Raw genomic sequence first — 26,960 nt, 5'->3', positions numbered from 1 at the left:
CTGAATTTTCAGATTCCAAGCTCTGATGTGTCTCTTTGTCTCAAGGGTAAATCACTTGAGGATGCTCCAGAGGCTCTGATTACATCCAACAGTGATCTGGATGCTTCTCTAAGCAGACTGGTATCTAAAGTGTTGAGCTTCAAGAATCGCCCGGCTGAGCTCAGCCTGACAGCCATGGCCCAGCAGGTGGAGGAGGCTCAGGTGAGATGAAAGACAACATGACTCACCAGAGAAATATCAATGATTTATAGCAGCAGCTGGATTTATAGGTGTTGTGGAGTTGGACAGTAGGTTGGTAAAACATTTAATGATGCCAAAGTACCTCCAGAATTGGGCATCTTTAATTGATATCTGTACCAGTCAAGACATGGATAGTAAAACAAGCACACATTTGCCAAAGCAATGTGAAGCTTACCCTTGTATGGTTGTAACTGTTTGAAACCACTCATAGCAGTTTACTTATGTGTAGTATTAATTTTCAGATAGTCTAGATAAACATAAGATTTGCATTAAAAAATTCAGGTTTTGAATAATGTTCTGTGTGTTTACTGTGACTTGTTGAGTACAGCAGTGCAGAGACACTGCCCAGGCGCAGTTGTCATCCCTCTCCCAGCTCAGAGGAGCTGATGGTGAGAGCCGGGACACGCTGGAGCATGCAGAGGATCAGTGGAGCACCGCTGTTAAGGATGCAGCTGCTGTGATCCAGAGTAAAGAGGCCCAGCTGCAGCTTGTGACTGATTACTGCAGACACACTCAAAGAGCCAAGACCACAATGGAGAGACAGACAGCACAACTGGACGCTGTGAAAATGTGAGTTTGAACAGTTTGAGACTGGACCATAATTCTCAAAGATGTATCAAGAGACATGGATTGTGTGGCATTGAAATATACTCTCTCATACCTACAGTATGTCTTGTGTAATCTTTTGCAACAACCCAAATGCCAAGCATATGATGTGTAGCCTTTTCTGTTTTTCTTTCAGGTGCCCAGATCAGAGCAGCTCCAAGGAGGCAGAGCAACTATCCTCCTTACAGAGAAGTATGGAGGAGAGCAGAACAGTACTCGGAGAGTTGCTTGTGACCTATACCAAGTTGTGCCCCCATCTCAGCCAGTCTGAGCGTGCAACCGCACAGAATAAGCAGAGGAACCTACAAGAGAAGTGGAGAGGCCTGGAGAGAGCTGTGGAGAGGACCCTCCATCACACAAACGTCCATTCTCTCGAGATCAGCAGCCTTCGGTCAGAGATATTAGATCTACAGGAACACTTGGAAAAAATTGACAAAGACCTTAAAGTCAAGTCTCCTGCAGTTACTCAGTGGAATTGCAAGAAAGCACAGCAGCTGATGGAAGCAAATGCTGAGGTTAAAGCTGCCAAGCAGAAATGCATCCATTTGCAGCAGCTTTCAGAGACACTACTGCTCAGCCCACGGTGGGAGAAGGAAACAAAAGAAATCCAACAAGGGCTCCAGACAGTCAAAGACAAGCTTAGCCACACAGAGGAACTAGTGTCCACCCAAACCCAGAACAGCAGCAACCCCATCATGGAGAAAATTATTGTGGTGATGAGGGATGGCCTTGCCTGGGCTAAACAGACAGAGAGTGACATCGAGGGCAGGAGGAAAAGGGTGTCTCTCCTTCCTGAAGAGGTTCACCGGCAGCTCAGAGATCTGAAGAAGCTGCAGTCTGAGGTGATGGTCAAACAGGGCCAACTGGAGTCACTGGTGGAGGAGCTGACGGAGCTGCTTCCACAGCTGGACCAGGCTGAGGAAGTGCCCATGGTTCGCGCTTCTTTGGAATCCCTCGAACAAATCTCTAAGTCCACCACTGATAAGCTAGCCAAGGCTGTGAGAGACATAGAGTCAGGGCTGCAGACCAGAGAAAAGCTGTCAGAGCAGATTGCAGATTTAGATTCCTGGGTTGTGGCTCATCTACACCGAGAGGCTTCCAGGAGTGCAGACAGTGAGTACAGAAGCCCCACTGAACTTGATCGCAGAGTTCGTCAGATGCAGGAGACACTGTCTGAGGCTGAAAAGCAGGCCGCTGTCTGTGAGGCTCTTTTAATGAAGAGTAAAGACATTTCCTCTGAACTCAGCATCACAGAGAACTGTCAGCTTTTTGAAAAGCTTACTAACCTCCAGGAGGACATCAGAGCTATCAGTAGCTGTGAGAAGGCCAACAAAAAGGAGCTGGATGAACTCATTAAGTCTGTAGAGTCAAACAAGAAAAACCTTGTCACCATTGAAAAAAGCCTGAGGCTGATGTTAGTGGATCTCAACAAACACAGGTTTCCCATCACAAGAGAGTCCCTGCAAGCTCTGGAGCCTTTCAAACACGTGATTTTGGGGCACAAGTCCCAGGTTGACCTCCTGCAACCCTGGATTCCCTGGGAAAAAACAAGGGAGCTGCACTCAGTCATTTCTGAACTTTACAGCAAAATTGTTAGCCTGGAAATGAAAGCCACTGATCATGAAAGGTACCTGAACATGAGGCAGTGTGTGGAGGACCTCAGGGAGGATGTTCAGGAGCAGGTCCGGCAGAGTAAAGAAGACAGCAAGGAGCTGGAGGAGAAGTACAAAGTCTGTCAGACCTTACTCATCCAGTTTCCCCTGATGAAGTGTTTGTGTAAAGAGGCTCACACCAAACTTCAGATAATCTCCGCCGACCTCTACCCCTCCCAGCTGACTGTTGAACGACAGAGGCTTAAACAAAATGAGGAGAGCCTCGACACCTTGGAGATTACGCTCTACAACAACCTCAGCATCATCGAGTGGAACCTGTTGAAGGGACTGGACCTTGAATCGGAGAAGAAAGCCACTCGGGCCTTCCTCTCGCAGACCCAGCAGGAGCTCCAGACACTCACCGTGGTGGAGCCGAATGAAACAGTGATCAACAAGGAATACCAGAGAATCATGTCTTTGAAAAAGACTGTAGAGTCAAGAATGAGAGCACTGGAGGTTCTAGAGCAAAAAAAGGGCAAGAAAAAAGGAAGTGGATCCCAAGATCTGATGGTCTTGAAGGATGCAGTCATCAGTGAATGTGACTCAAAAATGGCAAGTTGCATTGTTCTCCTTCATTTTTCATATGCTTTTTACATATTAGACAATAGTGTTTTAATGTTTAGAAAATCCCAGAGAAGCATTTGAAAGTTAATTAATACAATATTATTCTGTGTCTGACAAGTGTCCTCAGGCTAAAACAAATTCATCACATTATTTTCATACTTAAGTATTGTCCTGGGCATAAACTATTTTCTTTAGTCAAGTCCCGGGCATTTCCAAAACCAGGTCCACTAAAATCTGTTTCATGATCAGGTTCAAAACATTTGACACCAAGAAAGAATCCAACGCAGATGACATTCAAGCCTTGGCAAAACTAAGATATTACTGCTGAAATAAAGATTTTAAAAGTTTCCTGGGCAAAGAAAAGCCTGGTCTTATTTTTGCAGTCTTGACCATCAATGGTCATAAACAGTGATAAACTTGTGCTTGCCATCTTAACTATGAAAGGCCAGGGTCAGAACTTATGGAACTGGTTAGGTCAGGCACAATCTGAATATAATCACACACATAAACAACCCCTGGTTTTACCATATTATTTAAACCACTCATTTGGAAGATGATGTCTGAAACTTTTGTCTTTCACATTTTGCAGAGCTACTTCTTGGTTCAGCTTTGAATCGTACTGCACTCAGCATAGTTCCATTATACTGTTAAACAAAGCAATGACAAATTATACTGGAAATGGATAACATTGTCAAAAACATCAATAAACTGAATGAACTGACTAGAAAAATACAGCCCAAGTATGATTACAATTTGTAGTTAAAATTTGTATTCATTATATTTTAGGAAAGCATCTCGCAGGCCAGGGAGGCTTTGAGAAGCTACACCTTTGCTGTTAAACGAGCAGTACATTTCCTGGGGGACATCGAGGTCTCTCTGCTGCCGCCACAGGGCCCTGTTGGTCTCTGCTCTGAAAGACTGGAGGAGACCCAGAAGGCTTTGGTTGCCCTGCAGCAGCAATTCCAGACCCACGTGGAGCAGCTCCAGAGCCAGTTTGATCTGCATCCTTACCTGTCCCCTCCGAAGGTGCAGCAGCTCCTGGAAGATATTCTGAGCCAGCTCCTGGTGAGGATGTCCACTCTTCAGGCAAAGGGCCATGTCCAACTGGAGTGTCTCAGCAGGTACGAGGCTCTAAGATAAAACTCTGATTCCTCAACTCCTAATCGAAGTCTTATGGATGCCAGTGTGTAATTGCATGTGTGAAAGGGAAAACTAAAATTGCACAGCACATTCATCAACGACAAGGATAGAAAATTCTTTTATATACAATTTTTAAGAGTAAAGAAGTAGTGTACAGTTTATGTTTTGTGGAGAGATAACAGTGACTTGATGATAAAACACATCATCCGGTAGAGACTGCAGGATCTACCATATACCTTAGAATACACAGCCATTCTATGCATATGACTACAAGCAGTCACTTCTTCTTTAATGAATTTCTGTCTTTCAGGTGTGCAGAACATCACAGAAATTACATCAAGTGCCATGATGAAATCACCCAGAGTATGAAGAGTGTAGAGAGCAGCCTATTGCAGTTAATCTCTGAAAAAGTCATCTGTCTCGCTGACTGCACTGACCAAGAGGCAAAGCTCAGAGTACGTAACAGATTGCTTCTCTGCAAGGTTGAGTTCTTTGGGGCCTTGTATTTTTCCCCTCTAATACTTTTGTAAACAAGTTATGTCAAAAAATGAAAACAACAAAAAAAAAAAAGAAACAACTGACCTGACCCTTTCTCGTGCAGGCTTTGTCTGAGGAGGTGGAGTCCCTGCTGAGGCGTCTGGAGGAGCTGAAGGAGTGGTGCCCAGAGCAGAGCTGTCGTGGAGGCAGGGAGGCCGCTGTGGCTGCTGTCTGGAAAAGGGTATCAAGACTACGGCGCTGCACACAGGAGCTGGCGACTCGTAGTAAACAGAGGATCACAGAATGGAGTGATATCACCAACAGTGTAAGTTGATGTAGATACAGACATAGATTTGTAGAGTCAGCTTTACATGCACTCTGACTTCAAGGTATAAAAATTTCCATTTGAAAAAAATGTCAGTGGCTGGTTTTGTAAGAGTAATGCAAGAGTATTATGTGAGAACCATGTGCTTTAATAACAGATTTAACAAGTACATTAAATTATCTATGTATTTTCTTTCTGTATAGTCAACAGTTCATCCTAAATTTACAAGTCCAAGTATACATTTTCCAATTCCCTCCTTAGGTGGAAAAGGCCTCTACTGTCCTGGAGCAGGTGGAGGCAGAGCTTCCTGAAGGCTCAGGGGTGAAGGCCTCCACTGAGGAGCTTCATGACCTGCTGCAGTCCTGGGAACAGTACCAGGACAGACTGGACTGTGAGCATCGATCCCTGTCTGCACTGGAACTGCGCGCTGCTAGGTTGCTGGGTGTCCCCGCCCACCTAGAGCAAGCTCCTCCCACCCCACTCTGTCAGCAGCTGCAGGCGATGCAAGCGCGATATGGCAGGTGAGATGTTGTTTGGTGTGCAGTTCAGAACTTTACTCACATCAGTGCTGCTGAAGTGGTAAGGTGATGATCTATGAAAATCCAGTTTGAAATTCTTTGATTGGTCACCTAGTATTTATATAGAACATAATTTGCAAGTGTAAATTTCCAGCTTGCCTCCAAATCTCATGCAAACAAACAAACAGATACAGGTGAAAAGATAACCTCCTTGACGGATATATTGAACCCCGTTCATAATGATTTCTGCTCTTGGAAAAGTATATGACTGTTTACAGGAAAAACTCAATTTCCCATAAGCCCTGTTAAGATAAACAAATGCAGGGAAAAGTGGGTCAGGTTAGACAGCAGTGCCTCTGTGGTACACTATTAAAATACATTTGCACTGACAGTGCTTGAACTACTGTGCCTCTGTGCTTTCAGTTTAATGGTGGATGTTGTTCTCAATGCAAACTTACTTTCATGCATTTAAGGTAAGAGTCTGTACAGTTTTTACCTACTCTCTCTGGATGTACTTGTCTATGTGTTTCCACAGTGTGAAGCAGAGCAGCAGGGAGGGTTTAGAGGCATCCAGGATGGAGCTGGAGGAGAGAGAAAAGGTTCGGGACGAACTGCAGGGCATCCGGGTTTGGCTGGAGGCTGCAGATGGTCTTCTGTCAGAGATGGAGCAGAGCAACAGCACACAGGAGCTTCAGGTGGATAGTAGATACTCTTTTGCATGAAATTGTGTTTATCAAGGTTGTATCACACCTGCTGTCTTCTTTTCAACAGTGGTTGGAAAGGCGAAAGTTTTTGAACATGCTTTTGCTCTCATTTTGTGGGTGTTTTGGTTGCAAAAAGGTGAAAACTCAACTCTGCCCTGATGTGTAGGCACATTTCTGCGTTCCAAACAGCCAGCATTACATCAAGGAGCACGTTCTCACCATTAAACATCCCTCATTGTTGATGTTCTCTGAGAGACAACAGCACATTTAACTTTGTTTTGCCAATGCTGTATGAGGTTCTACAAATCCAACGACACAAGTCCTCACAAGTAGCTTGTTGATTTGTCAGATTTTATTTTGACAGTGATTACTGCCACCTGCTCTACAAGTAAAGCATTGTCTGAGCCTGTCTGAGTTGCCATCATTCCACATAAACCATAGATAACAAATGAAGGAACCTAATTTTAAGCTCATTGCATCGTTAAATAGAAAATAAAATTAGTGTGATGTAACCAACCATCCATCCATGTCCTATTATTACAAAGAAATGGAAACAATAGTTATATTTAAGTACTTCTCATGAAAGCGAGCGACTCCTCTGCACTGATCTGGACAGATCCCACTTTGAACCTTAAACAGCACATTAGAGTGTGAGCTCCTCTCTCCCTCCTGACCAGTGGATTGTAAATAATGGGTCTCTAATGAGACAGGACAGTTTCATCAGCTGAACTGAAAACACAATGATGCGTTTGTACTCACTGTAACATCATGGCTATTTTTATAAACAGCACTTGAAACACACTTGTCTTAACACTCAGCTAGAAATCTCATGTCCAGAAACATATCAACACTACACACTGCAAATGATGCACCACAAACATCACAAATACTAGAAGTAAGTGACAGGTTTTTACATTACATTTCATATGCATTAAAATAAAAACACAGGTGAAAAAGGATAGAAAATATCTACTTTTTTATTAATTTATTAATTCACAGCTTCTCAGGTCTGCAGATCTTATGATTTTAAAGGTTTTGATAGGATATAAACCGTTAACAAGTGTCTGGTAAATATGAAACGTTTAACCGTTGACTTGGCCTCAGGCCCGGAGGCTGTTTGGTGTCTGGTGTTCACTTCTATCCACCCACCTACTCGGAGAATCACTCTGCCCTTTGTCCCAAAACCTGAGCAGAGGCCAACATCTCCCCATCCACTTCAGCTTTCACTCCTCTCACACACACACACACACACACACACACACACACACACACACACACACACACACACACACACTTCCCTTCCCCTAGGAGAGGGTCTGTGTTGATGAAAGACCTGAACACCCCCACATCTCCCCCCATCATTCCCATCACCGCAACTCCCCCTCTTGTACCAGACACCCTTTTGTTCACTGTTGTAAGTGGATCTTCCAGGTGGCCTTTGTAGCAAAGTCGCTTCATAGATACACACACACATTTGTACTTCTATACTTGTGAGGACATTCATCACACAACACATTCCCTAGCCCCAAAACCTAAACCCAGTTCCAACCCTCGAACCAAACAGTTCTTTGAAAGAGTCAGGACCTGAGAAAATGTTCTCAAAAATTGCTAAACAATGTTGCTTTCTAAAACACCCTCACTTTACTAGAAATGTCCTCACTCTAAAAACACACACGGTCCTTGCAAAGATAGACATACTTGAACACACACACACACACACACACACACTCTTTTGCACTTACCGTGTCTCTCTCTCTCTCATGCAAAGAAACCATCTCCCTTATACCCTCTCTTCCTTTGTATCGCTCACTCTCTCATACACACACACACACAAAACATGCTCAGTTTCCCATCGTGATAACATGATGCACCTCCCTCTTCAGCAGAGCATCGGACGCATTCAGACCAAGGTAGTCTCTCCTCTGTGTTATTTCTCACATTTTACCAGATTTTATTTTTTGTTTAATGTCGGTTGTTACTGTAAGGTAGAATCTTGTTGAGGGTGAAAAGAGTTTTCTCTAACTATTGTGGAATTGAAGGACTTTGAAGAGGTAGGCTCTGTTTGATGAAAGCAGCACATGGGAGAGAGAGCTGACTGTTTAACAAAGCACTGATGGTTTACGAGCAGGTTAATCGCAGACAGATGGAGAGAGGATCAATGTCTGTCCTTTTGTTCCAAAAAAATACTGCAAGATTTCCACTATTTGACTGTAAAATTACACAATTACACCAAAAATTACACCCCTCCTTTTGCTGATGTTGCTTGTAGGAAAGGGATGTGTGACTAACTGTTGTTAACAATCTACTTACAAGTGTTTCCAGAAGGAGGCAAATATTATTGGTGCAGAAATCAAAACTTATCAGCATGACTCTGTTCTCTCTGTGGTTTCAGGAGGTCCACAGCCATCTGTATACCCAGAAGGCTTTGCTGCAGCGCATCATGGAGAGCCTGAAAATGAAGTACTCTGACATGTACACACTGGTCCCGGTTGAGATCGAAGGCCAAATGCAGGAAGTCAAGCAATCACTGCAACAAGTGGAAGTAAAGGTACATACAAATTTGATTTTAATGTAGCTGATTTGAATATTGAAAATTTTTGGGCTCTTCAATTTTGTTTTGACACATAGTATTGAAAACTAGCAACTTCAGGGAAGATTTAAAGAGTCTAGTTAGTGTAAGAATGGATTATATACAAAAGTCTCTACAGTAGACTTTCTTAAAAATGTTCATAACATGGGACAGTTAATAAACTAAAAATGAATAAAAGTAATAATTTTTTAAACAGGAAAAAAAATGATTAATCCATTTATTTGCAGAAAGGCTCACAATCACAACAAATTGATTACTACATTTTCTGTTTCTTCCTGTAATTGCTGATCAGGTGGGACATGCCGTGGAGAGGAGTGGGCCCGTTCACAGGCTGGGGGCAAAGCTGTCTGAGATCCACGCTGGCCTGAGCTCAGTTCAGAAGAGACTGGAACAGAGAAGTCCTACCATGATTGAAGCAAAGATCACTCAGAAGGTGGGTAGAGACATGGAGGAGACTCTGTGTTATTCATCTCCACTCTTGCAGAAAAATGATAAAATTACTAATAATGTATATATATATACAATTTTCATTTTTGTCATAATGTCCACCCGAAGCCAAGTTTCATGTCTGAATGAATAAATAGATCACCAGTAAACCTTCACATGTGCTTGTGTCTGGTCAGCGTGCATGGGACGACCTGGATGCGTGGCACTCTTGTCTGGCAGCATTGGAGGTGGACATGCAGGATTTGGAGAAGCCCCAGGAGACACTGAGCCTCACAGAGAGATTGGTGGAGGTCCAGCAGCTTCACTCCCAACTGGCCAAACAGGCCGAGCAGAGGACCACCCTCCTCAGCAAGGTCAGAAAGACATCACTTCCCATCTGCCCTCTGTTTCACAGTGTTTGCTCACACTGGTTGGTTGCTATGCCACAGTGTTCACTTATTACGTCTGTTTTTTTTAAATAAGGTTTCAAACTAAATATTGTTTGTGTTTCTGCTTAGATTCATACGTGGCTTCAGGAGCATCAGGAGATGATCAGCAGCTCTAAGAGCTGGATGTCTGAAGCTCAGTCATGGCTTGCTGCCCCCTGCACCTACACCACCGCTAAATGTCTAAGCAGCCATGTTCATGCTCTGCAGGTTGGTCAACTGCACGCTGCACTGTCCTTTCAACACTACCCTTTCTTTATACAGCTCTTTACTGAATTTATACTGAATGTCAACTCATTTTTGAACAAATATTCCTCTCTCTTGTCTTGCAGATGGTGTTGAATGACTCAGCACAGATCCGGACCACTCTGCAGGGCTTCAGCTCGGTACTGCAGGAAATGTCGCAGGTTTGCGACGTCACAACTCTCCAGCAACAGCTGGTTGACGCTGATCGCCAAGTGGCCGATGTTCAAGACAGCTTCACTGCTCCTCTGTCTCAGCTGGAGCACGCTGCTGCTGTGAGTCCTTGATTCTTTTTCTTTTTTTTAGTTGTGTTTAAACTCTTCAACAGGTATTATTTATTGTATTTATTTTAGCTCATCTCTCTTCACTGACTCTCACCCCTCTGCTCCTGTACTTCTCTGTTTTGTAAATGGCCAAATATATTGAGGGATTTCTTGTTTTCTAGGAAGTGGAGGCCATTGAGACTGAGGTCAGACGGATGGAGAATGATGTGGCTGAGATCAAGACTTTATTATCGTCTCCAGAGACTTTCCCAAGCCCCAGAGAGGAAGGTCTTAAGGTGAGATGAGGAAGAGGAAGCATCTCTTTCTTCAGTATTTTACATCAACACATCATGATTGTCTGCACGAGAAAAGACTAAAATCATGTGTGAAACTGTTCCAGTGATTGTCAGTGCATTCTTTAATGGCTCAAATTTCTAAATTGAAAGTTTGCATTATGCCAAAAATATACTGAATGCACCTTTTATGTTTTTTGCAGGAGGTTGAACAAAAAATCCAGACCATGAGGAGAACAGTGGCAGAGATCCAGAAGTGTAAACCAGGCCTTTGTCTTCCAGAGAAAGCTGACGAGACTCTCACTGTCTTTAGTGTAGTGGACAATCTCCAGGCTCTGCTGCTGGAATTGGAGAAGGTCTGTTAAACGACTAATCAATTAGTCAGTCAGTCCAGAAGTATAGACTTGTCGATCACTGAACCCTTGTCTTTACTGTTTTTGTAGAAAGTCCCTGCTGTGTTCATCCAGCAGCCTCCGACTCCAATCCAAGCCAAAGCACCGTCAGCAGAGCAAGCTATCTTTCAGTCTGAGCTCCTGAAATCCACTTCAGATGGGGCTGAGGTTAGTCTGGGTCACTGTCTTAACTGTGTTTTGTGCTTTGTTATCAGCTGACTGTTTAATTTTAGTGATCAGAAGTGGTGTAGGAGATCTGGAGATTTTAGGGGAAATATCCAGTTGGGATTGATTTAAAATCCTGTATTGCCAAGATTATGTACAGCCCCAAAGTCAAGTAATCATCAATTTAACATAACTGTGCTTTTCCCTGGCGGCTCTCAGAAGGAAGACACAGAGCAGGGCCAAATCAAAATTGTCCACCTTGAAGAAGACGTACTGAAGAGATCTGGAGCCACACTGCTGACCGTGGAGCAGTCCTCACCTGAGCTGAGACAGTCCTTGACACCCGACAGTGCTCAGGTAAGGAAGCCATTCTCATCTCTTCTCTTACTGAAGAGTTTGAGCACTGAGAGAAATAACAAAAGAAATTAACACTGCACCTTCACACGAGTAGATCCTCAGTGGTTTGCCAACAAAACACGTTTATCCTCACTGTTTCGAGTTTTGAATATCAAATACTCACCCTCTGCAGTCTTCAAAGATGGATCTTGGAAAAGAAAGTGTGTTGGTTGCTTCTTTATGGTACATTACAACAAAGTCTGGAGTGGTTTGGACTAACTTGCATGCATACCCACTCTTACATATGTTATTAACAAATAGTGTAACATATTACAGAGTTGTTGTATGTTTTCCTGCATGTTCAATTCTAATTTTTCTATTGAAAATTATTTTTGAGCATGAGTCGAGTATAAACTGTTAAAAGTGCAGGCACTGGGACATTGAGCATGACATTGTTTGAGATACTGCTATGCGTTAATTAGAAGCAAGATATTTTCACATCAAAAGTTCGGCCATCATGTTAACCTCCCCAACTGAACTCATCATGAACACATGTTGAGCAGACACATGATCACTTTTTAAACTTAATGTCTAGTGCAGATCCCAGAGTTCATAAAGGTACAAAATATACCTGGCAGAATTTAATGGGAAAATTGTATAAAATTATATACAAGATATATAGAAATCAGTGGAGAGGATTTTGAAATGTCGTGGTAATTAACAAACTCTCACAAGTTATCAAGGTTAAAAGGCATTTGTAGTAGCAGAAACAGTGGTCAATTAGAAGTTCAGTGTCCCAGATGCACATCTTTCCAACCCCACCTCCCGCCACCCCACCCTCCAACCCCATCCCCACCCTGTGTGACTCTGCACATTCCATGTCAGCAGCGGGAGCATCAGGGCGTGCTCCAGGCTGAAGAAGCCACAGAGAAAAAAGACAGTGAGCAGCACAGAGTGGAAGAAGGTGGAGGAGGTGTTTTGTGGTGGCTCTGGGATGCTTTCCTGGGCACTTCTCCAGAGGTAAAGAAGGTTGAGAGCTACTGTGGAAAAAACTGTCATCCAATATTATTTCACTGTCCTTCAATCCTTTTGGTCATGTCTTTCTACCCTTGGAGATGCTTGTTACCCAAGGTCATCTACTTAACATAGACTGGGAGGGATTTACCACACTGGATGCCATATTGATTTCTAGAGCAAATTATGGGAAATTATTTGAAAGTTAATCAATTATGTTGCTTAATGAGACACCTGAGACCATATGACTCATCTGCTGTCATAAATCCCAGTAATGCAGTTATGCTATTAAACCTATTAAACCATTTGTAACAGCTGTATGACTAATCTCTGACCTGGGTCACTCTGCACTCCACATCACTGTTGGTTCCTTCACCTTCCTCACCTCTACTACCATTTCCCTACTTATCATATCAATTCCTTTCCTGATCCTTAATACATCTCTTCAGGCACTAAAGTATCCATTTTTCTTTTCTTTTTTAACCTCATTGCACACCCGTATTCTGGATTTCGTTCTCCCTCTAGAGGGCAGTATTGAACAGGGTTTGTAATTTGTGTGACCGCACTGTAGATGAATGAATCCTGTTCACAAGAGTGTTTTCTCTTTCAGGCATTAAACATTTTCATCTGGTTGTTTATGTAGACTGTTACAATATATGTCATTGTTGGTGTCAGGAACCTGTGGCCATTGCCTCAGAGGAGACTGAAGCTGCCACTGGACAAAGCACTGAGCAGACTGGAGAAGATAGACAGGTAACGCCACTCTCAGCACTGTCAAACCTCATCATTTGCTCTCACTGAAATAACTGAAATGATTAATTATTAGCTTTATTTATGAGATAAGTCTGGTGATATTCAATATTTTTCCATATTGTCAGCAAATCCAATAAAAACACCAAAATCAATGAATGAATTAATATTTGTACTAACAAAAATATTGCCTGTGTAGTCAAAGCCTGATACATCTCTCTACATCCCTTACATAGAGCTCCATTGTATATATTTATATATTTTGAACCCATTTTTAAAGATTTACATTTTTGAAGGAACAAACGAGTTTTGTCTGACACCTACAGAGAAGAGTAGGGAAGTTGGAGAATACGCACTGTTTTAATCTTTTTATGGGAATTGCTGACAGTAACAAATAATATAGAACTTCGCCAGCCATATCTTTTAATTAATCTCAATTATCGGTTTTGATGTACCTTTGTATCTTATTGTCTGTTGTTTACATGTTATTTAGGAATTTGAACTCATGCATGTGTTGTACTTTACTTAAAACAGTGAGCTAATACATTTTATATGTATATTATTGATGACAACGTCTATTTTCTTGGAAAACCCTTTAATAAGAATGAATGAAAACTGCCAAAAAAAAGCCATTTAATTATTTTACAACACAGCAGGTGTTATATAAGACAACATAACAAAAAGATGTCTGTAACATTACGTAACTTCCTCAAATTCCTTAACAGAGTGTATCAATAACTGTGTGTCTCCTTATCCTGTGGTAAACCTTTAGACTAAATGATCAGTGTTTTAACTGACTGACCTGACTGATCTTCTAACCCTGCTCATGTTTCAGGATGTTGAGGGCCCCACTGACACCACAGAAGCAAGTTCATCTGAAGCTTTATCAAAACCCCTGGGCACAGTCAGAACTCAGGCCCTGCCTGAGAGCATGGTAAACACAGCCTCGACCCTAAAAGTTTCCAAATCTGACTCTGGGCCCCAACAGAAATGTGTAGTGTCCTAGATCTAGAACTTCTTTTACTAGAACTTTTCACTTAGTCTAAAACAAGAATTACGTCTAGATTTATGTGCAAAATCTCCAAACCCTCCTCGAAACAAGCCTAGATTCCACAACTTTTTCTAGAATTGTTTTCTGAAAACAATTATTGAGCTTCCAGTCTCTTCTAGAACGTACTTTAGAACTCACAGTGTGAACTAGAATCCAAATCAGACCTGCCATTCCTTCTAGAACCAAGCCTAGACACCAGTGTCTTATACAACCTTCTTCTAAATCCAGTCATAAATATCTTCTAGTATCAAGTCTAGATTTCAAGGCTCCCTCTTGAATCTTCTAGAATGAATCCTGGAGCTCCTACTGTTTCTAGTCCCATTTTATAGAACTTCTACTACCAAATCTAGAGCTCTGTGTCTTGTTTGAACCAGCTGTAAACTCTCAAATTACGCTAGAACCAAGGCTTTTACCACAAAAAAACTTTTTCTTGAACAAATCTAGAAAAACATTTTTTTTTTTCTACTACTGATATAAAGTCTCCCAACTTTTGAGCTCCTGGTGTCTTCTAGAATCAAACCTAGATTTCTAGGCTTCTTGTAGAATTTTTTAGCACAAGAACTCCTACCTCTCATAGTCGACCCCCCGATCTAGAGCTCTATACTCTTCTTCCTTGTTTTATACAGCCAAACCTGACGACTCCTCATGTCTTCTTGAGCCAAACCTAGAACATTAAGTTCTTCTACAACCTTTTTAGATCTACCAACCTCTTCTAGATTTCACCATAAAGCATCCAGTGTCCTGTGGAATTCTAGATTTCAAGGTTTCTATTTCCAAACATTGATACTCAAATTCGTCTCTTCTTAACCAAAATCTCTTTTCCCAGTCAAGAGCTCCATGCCTTTTAAGCCAGCTGTAGAGCTCTTGACTTTTCTAGAACACTTTTTCTAGACCCAAACCTAGAACACAAATCACTTCCAGGATCTATTCTAGCTCTCCCAGCTCTACATCAAACCTTAGAACTCTTAGAACTCTTCTAGAATCAGGTCCGAATTTCAAGGCTTCTAAAATGTTCTAGAACGAGACCTGGAACTCACTTCTGACCTTTTCTACAATCTGTGTTTTTTCTACAGAACTTTCCTCTAGAAAGTAGCTCAGAACATTCATTCTTCTTGAACCAAGACTAGAACACCTGACATAATCTAGCACCAAGCCTAGAACTCTTCTAGATTACTTTGAGAAATGTCTCACTTTGAATCCTCAGTGCATTTACATGGCAGAGAATTCCAGATATAGGCCTCCACAGTTCAAAGCTGTGGATGTTTTGTTTATATCGTAAATTTGGAATCATTATCAGTGTTACTGCATTATTGAAACTGAAATAGAGGATACGATTAAGTAATTAAATTAAATCTAATGTGTGCCAAAGATGTATTTTTCTAAGTCTACCTGTGTGTTTACATGAAGGATTATTGAGCTTCACCCATCCACAGAGTAATTCTGCCAATTCAGTGACAAGTGAACACCACTGAGATGTGGTTCGAGATTACACAGCACATTATTTGCAATTAAGAGAGAAGTGGTTGATGGGGTGATGGTTACTATTTTACCAATCAATGAAAGCAGACTGATGGTATTTAGCATGTGTGGTGGATGGTTTTAACAGTCTGTAATAAGCTTTTGCATGAACCTTAATTCTGATGGGTTGATGTTTTTATAAAAGGCAGAAACAAAGTGTACTCATAGACATATTTTGTGAACCATGTTTTATAATGTATCATATAGGGAATGGTGATTTAAAATAGTTCCTGATTGTTGACCTTTTCATTTACTGTCTGTGCTCATTTGCCAGCAAATGCAGAGCATATCTGTTAGAATAAACTCCTGTTCGCTTGCTTATATGCATCTGCCATTTGTATTTCCATAAGCTGAACATAATAATAAATTGTTGTTTACAGAGTTGATCGATTAACTGAGTAATTATTACTTTGATTGATTGCTCAGTCACTGCCTGGCAGCAGGAGTGTGTGGAGAAAGATTCCCCCTTTGTTATGAATCAGCATCATTACTTTAACTCTATACAGTACAGCTTTTATACTGAAGAAAACAACCTTTTTCAGATGATTGTTGGCCATGAAAATGCACTGGTTTGACATAATTACAGATTAACACATGCTGTTAGCAGGTGAAAACCTCCAAATTTCATTTTAATTTAGTATCACTTAATTAGAGCAATTTTACTTAAACAATAAGATAATTATGTTACTTGCTCTTATGCAAAGGTTTTTTTTATTTATCTAAGAAAAGTAACTTCACCTAAGAAGCTGCCATTTTTGGAGCTACAAGGTTTTCACCTGAAAGCAACAACACTGAGATGTCTTACATTATATGGCATGTTCTGTACTTGTACTTTGTTCCACTTTTGTCTTTCCATTCTGTCTACATATCCAAACAAGAGCACAAATACAAATAAACCCACAACAGTGATCTACTCCTCCGTCTCTCTTTTTCTGTGTCAGGAGCTCATGCAGGGTCAGATGGGGCTTGCATGGAGGGGGGATGACAGCCACCCAGAGGGGCTGAAGACAGACACAGTATATGCACAGAGCAGACACACACCTTCACAGGACTCACTCATAACTGCCCAAAATACACTCACAAAGCAGTCATGCACACCTTGTGAGGACACCAAAGACTTTAGAACTGTAAGATCAGACAGCAGTGAGGTGGACAGTGGTATGTGGTCAGTGGAGACGTCTCAAAGTCTCGAAGCACACACACCTTCTCAAATCAATGTAACATCAACGGAGCGAGCAGAGGCCTCAAAGCCTCAGGTCTCCCCCACTTCCACATTCACACCAAAGCATCAGGACCACGCTGAGGGTCTGCATCCTGCAACAGCCTCGGTAAGTTGATGAAGAGATGAAAATCATAGTCACTACCCTGATTTCAGCATGATACACAAACAAGAACACTGTCCTCTGCCCTAACCCTCTAACAGTGCAGGAGTGGATGCAGAGGTGGGGCCTGGTTGCACACAACCCACAGATGGACTGAGTTGACAAAACTATTGTTCTTTCCAAAAATAACCATCTACCTGTTGATGAATTTTATGTTTGAATTGAGCAGGTTGCACCATTTTTGAGTTTACTGACACTCCATTGAATGTTGTATTGGTTTAATTTGCATTTATTGCATTATGCATTTACATGTGTGAATTTACCATCAACAGGTAGATGGTTTATTTTTGGAAAGAACAATAGTTTTGTCAACTCAGTCATCTGTGGGTTGTGTGCAACAGGCCCCACTCTGCATCACTGCCTGCAACTGTTAGAGGGTTTAAGGGCAGAGAACAGTGTTCTTTTGGTTTTGTGTATATGCTGAAATCCAGGGTAGTGACTATGATTTAATCTCTTCATCAACTTACCGAGGCTGTTGCAGAATGCAGACCCTCAGCGTGGTCCTGATGCTTTGGGTGTGATGTGGAAGTGGGGGAAGACCTGAGCTCTGAGGTTTCCCTCTGCTCGCTCTGTTGATGTTACACTGATTTGAGAAAGGTGGTGGTGTGCTTCGAGACTTTGAGACGTCTCCACTGACCACATAAGCCACTGTCACCTCACTGGCTGTCTGATCTTCAGTTTCTAAAAGTCTTTGTGTCCTCACAAGGTGTGCATGACTGCTTTGTGAGTGTAATTTTGGCAAGTTATGAATGAGTTGAGTCCTGTGAAGGTGTGTGTCCTGCTCTGTGCATATACTGTGTCCTGTCTTCAGCCCCTCCTGGGTGCTGTCATCCCCCCTCCCATGCAAGCCCCATCTGACCCTGCAATGAGGCTCCTGACACAGAAAAAAGAGAGACGGAGGAGTGATCACTGTTGTGGTTTATTTTGTATTTGTGCTCTTGTTTGGATATGTAGAACAGAAATGGAAAGACAAAAGTGGAACAAAGTACAAGTACAGAACCTGCCATATAATGAAGACATCTCAGTGTTGTTGGCTTTCCAGGTGAAAACTTGTAGCTCCAAAAATGGCAGCCTTCTAGTGTGAAGTTACTTTTTCTTAAGAATAAATAAAAAAAAACCTTTGCATAAGAGCAAGTAACAATAATTATCTTATTGTTTAAGTAAAAATTGCTCTAAATTAAAGTGATACTAAATTAAAAAATGAAATTTGAGGTTTTCACCTGCTACACAGCATGTGTTTAATCTGTAATTAATTCAAACCAGTGCATTTTCCATGGCCAACAATCATCTGAAAAAGGTGTTTTCTTTAAGTAAATAAAAGCTGTACTGTATAAGTTAAAGTAATGATGCTGATTCATTAACAAAGGGGGGAATCTTTCTCCAACACCTTCCTGCCTGCCAGGCTAGTGACTGAGGGCAATCAATCAAAAGTAATAATTACTTTCAGTTTAATCGATTCAACTTGTAAACAACAATTTATTATTAAATGTTCAGCTTATGAAATACAAATGGCAGATGCATATAAGCAAGCGAACAGGAGTTTATTCTAAACAGATATGCTCTGCATTTCTGGCAAATGAGCACAGACCAGTAATGAAAAAGGTCAACAATCCAGAACTATTTAAAATCACCATTCCCTATATGATAAACATTATAAAACATGGTTCAACAAAATAGTCTATGAGTACACTTTGTTTCTTGCCTTTTATAAAAACTCAACCCATCAGAATTAAGGTTCATGCAAAAGCTTATTACAGACTGATGGTATTAGCATGTGTGTGGATGGTTTTAACAGTCTGTAATAAGCTTTTGCATAACCTTAATTCTGATGGTTGATGTTTTTATAAAAGGCGAAACAAAGTGTACTCATAGACATATTTTGTGAACCATGTTTTATAATGTATCATATAGGGAATGGTGATTTAAAATAGTTCCTGATTGTTGACCTTTTCATTTACTGTCTGTGATTGCCAGCAAATGCAGAGCATATCTGTTAGAATAAACTCCTGTTCGCTTGCTTATATGCATCTGCCATTTGTTATTTCCATAAGCTGAACATAATAATAAATTGTTTTGTTTACAGAGTTGATGCGATTAACTGAGTAATATTACTTTGATTGATTGCTCAGTCACTGCCTGGCAGCAGGAGTGTGTGGAGAAAGATTCCCCTTTGTTAGAATCAGCATCAATTACTTTAACTCTATACAGTACAGCTTTTATACTGAAGAAAACAACCTTTTTCAAGATGATTGTTGGCCATGAAAATGCACTGGTTTGACATAATTACAGATTAAAGACAATGCTGTTAGCAGGTGAAACCTCCAAATTTCATTTTAATTTAGTATTCACTTAATTAGACGCAATTTTACTTAAACAATAGAATAATTATGTTGCCTGTTATTCATTATAGTTTAGTTTTTTTATTTATCTAGAGAAAAGTAACTTCACCTAAGAAGCTGCCATTTTTGGAGCTAAAAGGTTTTTCACCTGAAAGACACAACACTGAGATGTCTTACATATATTGGCATGTTCTGTACTTGTACTTTGTCCACTTTTGTCTTTCCATTCTGTCTACATATCCAAACAAGAGCACAAATACAAAATAAACCCACAACAGTGATCTACTCCTCCGTCTCTCTTTTTCTGTGTCAGGAGCTCATGCAGGGTCAGATGGGGCTTGCATGGAGGGGGGATGACAGCCACCCAGAGGGGCTGAAGACAGACACAGTATATGCACAGAGCAGACACACACCTTCACAGGACTTCACTCATAACTGCCCAAAATACACTCACAAAGCAGTCATGCACACCTTGTGAGGACACAAAGACTTTAGAACTGTAAGATCAGACAGGCAGTGAGGTGGACAGTGGTATGTGGTCAGTGGAGACGTCTCAAAGTCTTCGAAGCACACACACCTTCTCAAATAGATGTAACTATCAAGAGGCGAGCAGAGGCCTCAGAGCTCAGGTCTCCCCCACTTCCACATTCACACCAAAAGCATCAGGACCAGCTGAGGGTCTGCATCCTGCAACAGCCTCGGTAAGTTGATGAAGAGGATGAAAAATCATAGTCATTACCCTGATTTCAGCATGATACACAAACAAAAACACTGTCCTCTGCCCTAACCCTCTAACAGTGCAGGAGTGGATGCAGAGGTGGGCCTGGTTGCACAACAACCACAGATGGACTGAGTTGACAAAACTATTGTCCTTTCCAAAAATAACCATCTACCTGTTGATGAATTTTATGTTTGAATTGAGCAGGTTGCACCATTTTTGAGTTTACTGAACTACCATTGAATGTTGTATTGGTTTAATTTGCATTTACCTGAAAATGCATTTTTATTGCATTATGCATTTACATGTGTGAATTTACGTTCATATAGAGCCTGGGAGATTGCATGGGGAGCACAATTTGGAAACTATACCTTAAATATTTCATTAGCTTGAGATGCTCACTTTTGTTGCCTAAGTTTAGTTACATATCTACTCTTAATAATTTGCTGTAAATTTACTTAACTTTTCTGGTGTTTCATCCATAAGAAGATATGTTTTAATGGTATCTCAATGTACTTTTACATCTTCTCTCTTTTGGGCTTCTCTCTGGAGCTGTAGTTACAACCGTCTGACTGTTCTCTGAGTGACCGAATATAAAAATATAGCAGATTTCAGGTGAAACATTTCAAGATTGGACGGTGGGTCTGGGTGGGCGTGCATGAGGCGTGACTGCTTTTGTTGTGACATCACAAAGTTCAGGAAATCCTGACGGCTCGTTAAAAGGCTCAGTGTCTTAATACAGGCTGTGTGCATTTCTCTGTGGACTGAGTGCTTTGATACTTTCACAGTATTAATATAGAACCTAGACACTGCTTCATTATAAAAGAGCAGGTCTAGGAAAGCAGAGCAGGCTAATTTACATAAATTTAATGGTAAAAATATGTATCCACAGTATGAGATAAATGTAATGACTGGGCATGTTTACTAATTTGACATAAGTTTATCAAAAATATTCCCTTTACAAACAGAAGGCTCCTTACATTCACATTAGACTTACTGTCATTGAAGCCTGGTGAATGGTTGAGTCAGGTGATTGATCCTGACCTTTAAAGCAGGTTTGTTGACTCTTGGTGTTCACCTCCTGTTCTGGCTGCATTAAATGCTTATTATTTTTTGGCAGCTGTATGCAGAGCATTCAGCATGTAAGAGAACAGCTGTTTAGATTGGCTGTGAGTTATGGACTTCCATTTCAATGCACATGCAAAGGAAGCAGTGGTTAAAAAAGTCTAAAGAAGAGTCAATGAAAACTAAAAATTTCTGACAGCTGTCACTCATTTGATAAGCTTCAGATGAGTGACTTGCTACAAACTGCAACAACATTTAATGAAGAAGTAGGGAGTACTCTTGTGTTTAGTTGCTTACTCAAGCTCACCGGCCCTCTGTGTCAGCTCCACCTCCCATGTGGCCTGAGTCCTCTGTTCCTTTCTCTGTCAGTTCTCTATCTCGCTCTTCATGTGATAAAGAGTCGCTGCACAGGAGACTGGCCACCGCTCCAGGAAGTGGTTTGTGCCACAGGTGGGGGAGCAGACAGGGAAAGAAAGAGGAAGACGACTGTGAGAAAGAGAAAGAGAGGAACAGGCAAGAAACGGTGCTAGAAGTGTCAGTGTGAGAAGTAGAGTTACATCTCATGATTATTTGTTTTAGATCAGTCTCAGAGCTACAACCTGTTCAGGTAGCTACTGTTTGCTCAGGACCTAGTTCAGCTTTCAGCCTCCCTCCCCTTGTCCCCTCTCTACTTATGATCCTGGAGCAGAAGGCTCAGCCAGGTGTGTTGTGTTTGTGTCCCAGGGACCAAGAGGAGCCTCAGCCGGCCGGGTTCCAGCCTGGACCCTGCCCCAGTGAAGGTGGGTCCTCCATGTCTGCCTGGAGAGGCTCAGCCGCTGGAGCTGTGGCTGCAGAAAGCCCAGAGGAGCCGCGTAGCCGCCACAGCTGCCAGTTCATCGACCATGCAGGACAGTGTGGAGCAGCAACTCCTCACCTGCCAGGTAAGCCACACCCACCAGGGGACCAAGCCACACTCAGGGATTTCCAGTTTAGATAATGCTTAGATATCTAGATTAAATCTGAGTTAATATGGATGAAAATTAAACATTTTTAGACATTTAAAGTTACTTATGAACTGTTGTTATTAACAGTTTTTAGATTAAAGCAGGTCCCAGTTTTGGAATATTCTGCCTCTCAACTGAAACAAGATGTGTTTTTTGCTTTCTTTTATCAGTGTTTTCATATTTGGATCATATTAATTTTCACCTCAGGAAGCTTAAGCTACCTCTGTGAATCTAATGGATATTCAAATATGCAAAAACATTCAAAATTGCTGTAGAAACGACGGAAGTTTAATTTAATTTTTAAGGTGCATATGTAAAATTTCTTTGACCCAGAAATTCACCAAAATCAGTTTTTTCTGTGCTGCTGCTTGTAGAAGTTAATCAAGAATAAATTCCCCTTTGAAACTATTACAAGTTTTTATTATTTACTATGTTTGCTGATGTAAAACTACAATGTTCCAGAAGCTCTTTCTAGGAAACAATCCTTTAGTGCTCACTGGCTACTGGACTCTTTTTTGTTTGCCAAGTCAACATTATTCTTGTTGCGTGTGTCTCATCCCTCTGTGATAAACAGTACATTTCAGCTTAAACTGGTTTTAAGATGACGAGTACACATATAAGTCACAGCTTTAAGAAAAACTGAGGAAGTTTAAAGGACTAGTTTTTTCAGTCTGAGGTTATCAGCTCACTTCATCCTCCGTCTCTGATGCATAAAGCATCCTAATACATAACAACAGTCGTAGGGCACTGTGTCAGGTCATGTTGACTTACAGACATTTTTAAGTTGCAACAAACTATGTTCAGAGCGAAATATGACTCCATGAGTCATTTTCCAAATCCATTTAGAACCTTATTTCAGATCTTCAACATCGACAAACTTAAGAAACCACAATCAGCTCAGATTCAAATTTCCCTCCTGTATCAGTGTTGATTGAGTCTCATGTATCGATGTAAGAACTTAATAACACACATCTGGCTGTGCACAGGAAGGGACTTCAAAGTTCATCAGCCGGGAATGGCCTCAAGTCAGTTTGTGTTTGTGTTTGTCATGTTATTAGTGACATCAGACTGGTCTGTTCCTAACCGGCTTCCTAACCAGGCAGCTGGATGTTATAGATTCAAATCATAGGTCACTAACTTGTCTGCTTTTTTACTATTCTCAATACTGATAACCAATAATGCTGCATCATGTCAGCAGTTATGGCCCTGTAAACACCAGTGTCAATTTTTACACCTGGTGTTTTGTGCTTCTGAATCCACAGTAGTTTTGTTGCTGGTGACGCTTTTTCAAACAAAAAAAAACATCTCAGAATCATTTTCAGTGACTATCACTGTGCTCCAGATGTGTTTTGAGTTCTGACCCCAATGCAGATCTGCCGCCAACATGTAACATCTGCCAATCAGAACTCCCTGTTGCTTGCTCTGTGGTCGGACCTCATGTCATTCAGTTAGTATAATACATTTAATTACACTTTGATTAGTGAAAAAACAACATTCATTAAATTACTGCAGTATAGTATGGAAGTTCATAAAGAAGGAAACAAAGATTTTTGAGCGGTATATAATGGAGAGGCCAGACATATAAGTAACTATTTTCAAAATATGTTTAAAAATATGATATCTTATGTGTCTTCTTATTGAATGTGAACACTGTTTTGTATTATTGTTCTCGGTCAGAATGGTCTCAGATGAATCTCAGTGAGCGTTGTGAGTTCATTGTACTTGTCACCTGTCTCTGATTTTATTACCTCTGAAGTTTGCCTTAAGTCCGCCTGTGAATGAAAGACTATCCATTCAAAACCAAGGCCCGGTGGCGGAAAGTGAAAGAAGGACTCGTTAAAACATTACCCAAAACAGCTTTATTGCAAACTTCAGCAACATTTTCTACTTTTTTTTTTTTAAATCCACTGCCAGTCGTCTCACTCTTTGTGAACTATGTGATATTTATGTCATGGTCAAATTATCACTTGTTCTCTCCGTGCTCATTGTCACGGACGTTGCAACGTCGTCTCAGAAACACAACTGAGCTGTAGAGTTCACAGTTTAACAAACACTAAATGCCAGCTGCTGGTGCTTGCGACTGAGGGCGCAGTGTGGCTGCAGAGGTGGTGACAAAATGGCGAAGATAAGAAATCACAAGTCCAAAGTGTTGTAGTTTAAAAAAATCTTCGCCAGCTTCTCTAAAGAAAAAAATGAAATGAAACGAAATTAAGATATTTTGTAAGGTAAAATATTCACTTAGTATTTTTTGATAATTATATTCAGCCTTAGACATTATGTGAATTTACAGTCAAGAATACCCTATTCAGGTAAAGAAACCCATCATATCAGAGGTAGACAGAATTCCTTCAGAGCATTAAAATTATGAAAAACGCAGCGTATTGTACATTTTTGTGGATTTTTCATATTCCAGTTGAATTATTACTTGGCAGTATAAACTCTAAAACTCTCCTAGAAAATGTGAAAAGTCCTGAGTTCCTGAAATGTTGGCATGGCAACAACATCTAACAACAACTAAATGAAAAAGTAAAACTCTTAAAAAAAGGAAAACTCATGCAAAGTTTCAAGAACTAAAGGTTTAGTGCTGTTGTAGACATTTGCTCCTTGCTGTTATACTAGTAAAACCTAACTGAAAGATCTTTGCTCCTATAGTATTTTGTGTTTGATGATCTCCATGACTCAGTCTGTGGTATAATAATCTTCCAGTCACAGTCATGCCCTCACAGGCTTCAACTTTATGTCTTTTATTCAAAGCTTAAGCAGGTATTTTCCTCCCAGGATTCACTCCCTGTTGGACCCTGTGAATGTACTCAGCTCCATTAAAAGTTCAGAGTTTTGGAAACACGTCCACAAGTCACACCGTCACATTTGAATGAAAAGCTTTGTGTGCAAACAAACAGCACTGATAAGAATAATTGTCCCCTATTGAAACTCACTGAAGAGACTCCAATCTCCCGTGGCCCACATCCCACTTTAACATCGTATATGACTCTTTGTGATTCTTTGTTCACAACTGGACCTCAGACTAAATCTAAATCATTTCATGTTGTTTTTGATACAATAGTGACAAAAAGAGAGGCAGGAAATGAAGGTTGTCAAGGTTAATAAAGGAGTCCAAAAACAAAAATAAAGACAAAATGTGTAGGGGGGGGGGGGCCTGGTGAGCAAAACAAGGTGAACAAAAGCGTCCCAAGGGCAACTTATGATTATGATTGGATTTATTGCATCAGATAGAGACCCCAGATCCCCCAGACATGTACAGCAGAGAAAAAAAACTTTGCCACAGGATCCAATAGTAAAAATAATATGTAGTTTATTAAACACATCACTGACTCTCTGGGGCTGGCTCTAAACAGACAATTAAAGCATTCAATGGCTTTAATTTCTTACTAAAAAAAATGCAGCTAAGACATTTGAATATCTTGGGTAAAATGTATTTTATCAGGATCTGCAGTTATCTAACTGAAAAGAGTGAGAGTTGAACGTAACCCTGAAAGGAGAATCGATGTCAGTTGAAGTGTAAGCCGTGGAGCGTTATCACTGAAAGGAGTTAAAATCCTGAGGGAAAGTGTTGGGAGTTGGTTGCTGGATGTAAAAGTTTAAGTTGTTTTTGTTTCAGGTATTCTGTTTATTTGCCTTTGTATGTATTTGTGTATTGTATACATGTAGTATCTTTGTGGTACATGTATGTAATTTTATAGTAACTGTATTTTTTCTTGTGCAAACAAATACTGCACATATCTGCTCTGCAGTTCTTGTTGCCTGGGAGATCTAAGTTGTAAACTATTAATGACTCAACATGTGTGTGTTTGTTTGCGGAGATGTTCCTGGAGGATTGAGCAGAAGTGGCGAGCCTCTCTCGCTCGGCCAGGTTGCTGACTGCAGCAGGAAGGAGGATGAACTGGAGCTGTGGGGATCCCAGCAGGAGGCGGCTGAGATGCTCTCCTCCACAACTGGAGCTCCTTAACGCCAACCTGTGTCTCCCTTCCAGCAGCTGCTGCAGGACAGACCAGGGAGAGGAAGAGGATGGTCACACACAAAGAGCCACAGAAACAGGTACGTACCAATCAATACAACAGGTTGGTGTATTTGAGATGTTTAGTTTTTAACTTGTATTTGGTTTATTTTCATCACTTTCTCAGTACTAACAATTTAAAATGATTCCCGACACGTCTTATATTTTCTGGGATATGGATATGTGACGTTTATCTTATACAGCTTCCTGCTGAAACGTCTGAAAACAATATGGTGGAATAGAAATATTTCAAAGTCAGGTTAGTAAAACAATTAACTAAATAATCGTTCCCACAAAGCGCAAAAACAAATTCCTCTGCTCTGCTGATTTCATTAAGCTGTTTTTATTCTGTCTCTTTGTTGAGGCAGGTGACAGCAGAGAGACAGGTGCACATGTGGCAAAGTCACTTCCTGATAATTATTAACAGGTTTGTAAACTAAACCGATAGAGAGAAGGCTTCACGGCACCTGTTAGACTTTCCCACTCAGCATGGAAAGGCAGGTCTGTTTAGTCTCAATAGCCACAAGTTGCTAAGCAGAACTGTTTTGTAAGACCTTTGTAAGTCTTACAAGCTACATTTAAAAGTCATGATCCAAGTCTTTTCAAGTCCTTTTTAACGTTATTAAGAAAATGACTGCACCATGTCTTCAGGGTGGTTCATCAAGTTCTTGACTGACACTGTTCAGTATCAGTTTCATCAACTACTTTAAAATGCTTTATGCTTTTACTATCACTGGGTTTTAAT

General features: G+C 40.9%; 1 protein-coding gene across 1 annotated transcript; it reads left to right on the top strand.

The window, feature by feature from the left end:
• Window positions 1-2,939: 2,939 nt before the first annotated feature.
• On the top strand, window positions 2,940-16,615 carry LOC111225681 (nesprin-2-like). The gene is made up of 18 exons (XM_022750696.1): window positions 2,940-3,050; window positions 3,849-4,183; window positions 4,513-4,657; window positions 4,804-5,004; window positions 5,266-5,525; window positions 6,058-6,217; window positions 8,619-8,774; window positions 9,109-9,249; window positions 9,440-9,616; window positions 9,761-9,898; window positions 10,021-10,206; window positions 10,377-10,490; window positions 10,691-10,843; window positions 10,931-11,047; window positions 11,264-11,401; window positions 12,266-12,400; window positions 13,070-13,147; window positions 13,980-16,615. The coding sequence occupies exons 1-18, from the start codon at window positions 2,940-2,942 to the stop codon at window positions 14,148-14,150; spliced, it is 2,916 nt and encodes a 971-aa protein (XP_022606417.1). The 3' UTR covers window positions 14,151-16,615.
• Window positions 16,616-26,960: the final 10,345 nt, after the last annotated feature.

This window comes from Seriola dumerili, unplaced genomic scaffold (assembly GCF_002260705.1).
Source record: "Seriola dumerili isolate Sdu_G_001 unplaced genomic scaffold, Sdu_1.0 BDQW01000149.1, whole genome shotgun sequence".
NCBI classification, from domain to species: domain Eukaryota; kingdom Metazoa; phylum Chordata; class Actinopteri; order Carangiformes; family Carangidae; genus Seriola; species Seriola dumerili.
This window is presented reverse-complemented; position numbering and strand designations above follow the sequence as displayed.

Bases quoted from the DNA above. Each gene is read 5' to 3' on its own strand.
- LOC111225681 (XM_022750696.1), top strand. From the start codon at position 2,940: ATGAGAGCACTGGAGGTTCTAGAGCAAAAAAAGGGCAAGAAAAAAGGA. The intron at 9,617-9,760 runs GTCAGAAAGACA...GTTTCTGCTTAG, and splicing joins GGACCACCCTCCTCAGCAAG to ATTCATACGTGGCTTCAGGA. The intron at 10,844-10,930 runs GTCTGTTAAACG...CTGTTTTTGTAG, and splicing joins TGCTGCTGGAATTGGAGAAG to AAAGTCCCTGCTGTGTTCAT.